Raw genomic sequence first — 6,058 nt, 5'->3', positions numbered from 1 at the left:
GGCTGACTCTGATGTGATGTAGATGTGAGAGAAGTATCCTGAGCTCTCCTACAATCCTCCTGAATTTGCCTCTCTGTAATGCTCTGAAAACTCTCTTATTTTTTTCCCTTTGCCTATTTGCAAAAGGTTCGATTTGAGGTTGTCATTTTCTACTAGTGTTTTAAGCAACAAGGCTGTTTGGTTATTGTTTCTTGGATTGATTACATTTTGTCTGTTGGGTTTGTTTAGATCATTTTGCACTTATTTTCTGCTAATTTAAATGGTACCTTAGTATTTTCTTGTTTCTTCTCGTTTTCTATGGAAAATGTTTCCTTGAATTTGGACAGTAAATATCTTTTGTGTCTCTTTTGTTTTGACTTATGATAGAACCTGTAGAAATCGTAAATTGCATGTCCAGTTAGCTAAGTGCCAAAATTTGATCATAATTTTCTATTTCTTTCTTTGAAAATTTTATTGTTAATGTTTTTATATTTATACTTTTTTCATTTTTCCATAATAGCTGCTTCCTTGTTTTTTGCTCTTATATGCTTATTGTAATTTCTACGGATTTTATTTAAATTGATTGTTTTCTCTGCGGTATTTTAGTGGATCAAAGATATTCCCATCTTTTGTCAATTTCTTGAAGAGCAAGGACCCAAATGATGGGACAGAGCAAGCTTTGCTGGAGGAATTGAAAGCATTGGATGAGCATCTTAAGACCCATGTACGGACAAATTTGAAACACAGATATCCCTTTTGACATATTTGATTATCATTTCATTTTGTGCGATAAGTTAACCCTAATTTGAATGAGCTGGAATCAGGGAGGTCCATTCATTGCTGGAGAGAAGGTCACTGCTGTAGATTTGAGCTTGGCACCAAAGCTGTACCACCTTCAGGTAGCTCTTGAACATTTCAAGCAGTGGACTGTCCCTGAGAGCTTGGCTCATGTCCATGGGTACATGAAGGTGTGAATTTGAGCTCTTCATTAGTGCTTTCTTTCTGCTTTCTATTCTTTTTTTCTTGAATTAATGATCAACAATTTATTGGTGGGACCCTTGCCAATGTGATTTCCTGTGCTAGGAGAAGCTTCATTTCTAACAGATTTTATTTCCCTTTTCTGCATCGGTATACTAATTCTCTGCTGCTGTTGGTACATTTGTTGCTAAGGATTATAACTCTTAGTTTAAAATATGACGAATGATATCTAGCAGCCTTGCTTCTGAGTAAAGGAGCGTTTTCAGATATGGGATTATATTGAGAACGTAACACACCTCTTCCTACATAACATTTGTGCCCTACAACAAAGATGCATAAGAATACAAGTCTAGGGCCTATTGATTGTGACTCAAAATGAGAGGTTACAATAGCAAATCATATTGTCATCTTGTGTGGATACAACTTTGTGGATGTGCATTGTTTCGTCGGCATTCAATCCACAAGTCGCTGCATGCCTGAAATTGCTGTGCATTTGCAAGTGAATCACTTCTTAAACTTGCTGCATACTCTCCTATACAGATCAACATAGCAAAGTCACGGATGGTCTTATATGTCCACTCTGATCCCAGTTTGATAGAGAATCTGTTTTTATTTTAATTGATTCTGCCAGAAATCATTTGGATGTTTAATTGCAATACATGATTGCAGTTTCATTAATGTTAGAATCTAATATATACATTGTATGACATTTTATCTTGCAGAAGCTTTTTGCCCTGGAATCCTTTCAGAAGACTAAGGCTGAAAAGCAATACGTGATTGCAGGATGGGCGCCGAAGGTCAATGCATGAACTAGTTCTAAGCTATGCGGTGTTTGAAATCTAGCTAATGAAATGCGAGTAATGTATGTGTGAGACTTGGAGCATAATTAGAATGTTCACTGGGGGTTTGTATCATCCAATAAAGGTAGCTACAATGATATTTGCTATTTGTTATAATGAAACCTCCTGGTTGAATGGTATTTACTCTTTAGTTCCTGGATATCTCCTGCGGGTATTAAATGATTTAAATCCATTGGATTTTGTCAAATCCAAGTTCCATTTATTATTTATGTTTATGTTTATGTTTATTTTTATTTTTTTAGGTAAGCAATCTGTCATATATTAGATTTTATATTTTGGATTCAATTCAAGCCAATTTTTTATTAAAATTTAAGATAATTCAAACCAATAAAAAAGCTCCAATCTAATTTAATTCTATCCGATCAATTTGATTAAAATAAAAATTTATGAATAAATAAGTGAATTTTTTTTTGAATAAGTATGTCAGATGTTTTTGGGCTCTTTGATAACGTTGGGCTTTCAGAATATTTAACTGAAAACTAATTCCACCACCGGAATTCGAACTCGAAGTCAATTTGCCAAATAAATGGAATAATATCAAATTTAAGGATTTCTTTATGATGTTGTATTTATTTTTACAGTATTGATAGTGGGATTAATGTGGATCTTTAGATATAAGAGTTTTAATCTGAATCATTTATTTAATATAATGGATAATTAGATAATTAATTAAAATATAGCAGGTAACTTACAGGTTACAGATAAATATTAATTTTTTAATTTTAAATCAATATTAATTTCGGAAAAAACCACCCACACCCCTAAGATTTGCTAAAATAATTATACATGTTCCTTTAGTTTCATAAATAGTCACATAGACCCTCTTAATTTCGTAAATGACTATTATACCTTTTGACTAAATCAATCTAAATAAATATAAATATAGTAATAGGATAAAAATAATAAATAAAAATCATATGATACAAATAAAGTGTTACAATAAATATAATTGATAAAATAACATGTACAATAAAAATTTTGTTAATATTAAGTTATTATTAGTCTATCCTGACGAATGAACTAAAATCTATTAATCCAAAAATTGATCTTAAGATTGATATTAATATAGACATAATTAAATAAGATATTGATAATTTTATAAATTATTGTGAATGTTAGGTATAATCAATTAATTTTATTAGTATGTCAAGTAGATTTTAATATTAGTAAAAAGAATATGACAAACTAATAATAAAAGAATATGAAAAATAATAATGTTAAAAATAAAATTTTTAAAATTGAAAATATTTTATAAAATTTTATCTTATGTTATTTATTATATTTTTTAATTTAAGGAGTTTTGTATGACCATTTAAATAAAATTTAGAGGCGTGAGTGGTCTTTTTCCTATTAATTTTGTAGCCTATTTGAAGTACTATATCATTTTATATCATACATCACACTTCAAATGTTGATTTTATTAAGGTGTTATGTTATTAAAAATTAAACTTAGCATTTATAATGTACTACAACTTTAATGTAAAATGTAATAAAAAATATAAAGACATTTTTGAGTAGTCAATTTTAGTTTTCTTTTACAAAATAGTATTATAAAAGACAACTGGTAAAATGTAATAAAAATGGTATGGAAAAAAAGTTAGTAGAGGTGATTTTCTTTATTAAAACATATGACGTAATACACAAACGCATACATATTCAGTACTTCTATTTATCCTTATTTATTGATAGGTGGGAAATTAAAATCGTATTTACCCTAATGTATTATGAATTGATATGTGAAATATAAATATTATTAAAAGTTAATTCGCAAACTGATGAAGTAAACCATCCTTTATGAACATTTGATACATTAATCTAAGGTCAAATGAGATATATCACATGATATTTCATATAGTAGTCCAATTTTCAACATTTGCATATGGTTTTATAAGCTAGTAAACCAATAAAATATACCATGAGAAATCAAAGGCTATTCCATGGCCATGCATTAGAATAAAATAATCTAACAGTACATACTATATCCGATCGATAGATTTTGAAATTAGTTTGATTACATGATAATCGAGTTATCTTATAACATTAAGGATATGATTTAAGTAATATTTTAGCAATTTTGAGTTTCACATTGAATTTTCAAATTAATTAAATGTTGAAACCCTTTCATGTTTGGCCTGAAATTACAACTTGATAAAATTACAAAAAACCAATAATGAATGGCGTAGGATACATAGTAAAATAAATTTTAAAATGTATTTAAACGTTCGTATGAATTTTGTGGAATTAAATAAAATATGTTGTTCAAGTGAAATTATGAGAATATTTAAAATTATAGGGGTGGGCACTGAAATTTCTCCGAATTGAGCCAACCCCATGATACAGACGGTTTTGTTTTGACAAGTACGATTTGTTAGCCACTTTGACTGTTGGTAGAATAAGTTCCGGCAAAACACAATTCAAACTCATCTTTGCAAAGAATAAACAGTATCTCATCAAGGATCAAATCTAAGCGGAGTTTTTGTTCAATCAGTCGGACTAAATTCGAGTAGAGTTCTTAGTCAATTAATCAAGTTGTTCAGTTTTGAAAAAAAATTATATTCAAGGTAAATCTGGGAGCTATCATTACAAAAAGCGATAGATATTGATGAACAAGGTTAGTACTGATATGTTCTTTGTAATTTGATATTTAGAATTTTTATGATTCTTTTGTTGTTGTGTAGAGAAATGGTCATGACGAGATTTTGGCTATGTAACCATGTAATGACCAATGCTTTAAAATCAAACACTTGTTCGATTATTTGTCCAAATCAAAAAAAAAAAAAAAAGGCACGCAGAAACATAAGAGAACTGAGAATATGATGTCTGCCAGTCGTGCTTCTTGGAGAAAGAGGCTGAAAAAAAGAACTAATACAGCATTGAAGTTGGTTGTTTCGATACTTCTGAGCAGTTTGTATTGTTTAAATCATATCTTAATGTAGAAAAATTGAAATTGAACATTGTAAAATTATTTGAACTTCTAACAAATAGAGCTTTCTAGGGGGATATAGCTTCTAATTTTTTTCCAGAGGAATTGATATCATTTAATTCAGAAACTTCTGGTCTTGTGTAGTTTGAAGACAGCTGTGACCTTTGTGCACTAAATCCTGAATATCTCTAAGATGAGAAGTCCGAATTTGATTCTGTAAATTTCTTCCACAACTAGATACATTTATCTATCCAAACATATATATTATGTAATGTCATATATTCTAGATCAATACAGTTAAATCATGGAATTTGGCTGATAATCAGAGGCTTGGTTGCTTCAGTGATTCTGAGCAGTCAGCATTCTTTAAGCCATATCTTCATGTAGAAAACTTCAAATAGAAAACCGTAAAATTATTTGAACTCCTGCAAAAATAACTCTTTCTATAGACATATATTTTGTAATTTTAGGCATTTTTAATTGATATCAGTTAATTTAGAAACTTCTGGCCCTGTGTAGTTTGAAGACAGCTGTGACCTTTGTGCACTAAATCCTGAATATCTCTAAGATGAGAAGTCCGAATTTGATTCTGTAAATTTCTTCCATAACTAGATTCATTTATCTATCCAAGCATATATATTATGTAATGTCATATATTCTAGATCAATACAGTTAAATCATGGAAGTTGGCTGATAATCAGAGGCTTGGTTGCTTCGGTGATTCTGAGCAGTCAGCATTCTTTAAGCCATATCTTCATGTAGAAAACTTCAAATAGAAAACCGTAAAATTATTTGAACTCCTGAGGAATAAAGCTTTCTGGACATACATAGTTTGTAATTTTATTCCTTTTTAATTGATATCAGTTAATGCAGAAACTTCGGGTCTTGTGTAGTTTCAAGACAGTTGTGACCTTTGTGCACTAAATCGTGAATATCTTTAAGAAGCGAAGTCAAAATTTGATTCTGTAAATTTCTTCTGTAACTAGACACATTTATCTATCAAAAAATATATAGTATGCAATCTCATATATTCTAGATCAGTACAGTTTAATCATGCAAGTTTGCTGATAACAAAATATTCAATATTGTTTTTGCAGTTATCAACCAAAATTCAAAAGAAGCAGAGTTTGACATTCCTTCATCACATGACATTCTTTCAACAGATAGGGCAACCATTCTGCCAAGTGTAGATGATTCCTCATGTTCCATTTTTTTTAATGGTAAGCACCTGCAACAACTCACTAGAGAAGATGTAATTGGAAGTCAATTTGAGACACTTACAGATGCTGAGAATTTTTACAATAATTACTCGAAAGTA

The 6,058-nt window shown here is 29.9% G+C and overlaps 1 protein-coding gene across 1 annotated transcript in view; it reads left to right on the top strand.

Annotated features, from left to right (window-relative positions):
• Positions 1–2,019, top strand: part of LOC18044375 (glutathione S-transferase DHAR2) — a 2,932-nt gene extending 913 nt beyond the window's left edge. Inside the window, 4 exon segments of the mRNA XM_006436054.2 lie at positions 1–75; positions 586–703; positions 804–947; positions 1,680–2,019. The exon segment at positions 1–75 is cut by the window's left edge and continues 5 nt beyond it. Coding sequence (XP_006436117.2) covers positions 1–75; positions 586–703; positions 804–947; positions 1,680–1,766 — 424 coding nt within the window. The 3' untranslated portion in view covers positions 1,767–2,019.
• Positions 2,020–6,058: the final 4,039 nt, after the last annotated feature.

Source organism: Citrus clementina, unplaced genomic scaffold (genome assembly GCF_000493195.1).
Source record: "Citrus clementina cultivar Clemenules unplaced genomic scaffold, Citrus_clementina_v1.0 scaffold_4, whole genome shotgun sequence".
Taxonomy (NCBI): Eukaryota; Viridiplantae; Streptophyta; class Magnoliopsida; order Sapindales; family Rutaceae; genus Citrus; species Citrus x clementina.
This window is presented reverse-complemented; position numbering and strand designations above follow the sequence as displayed.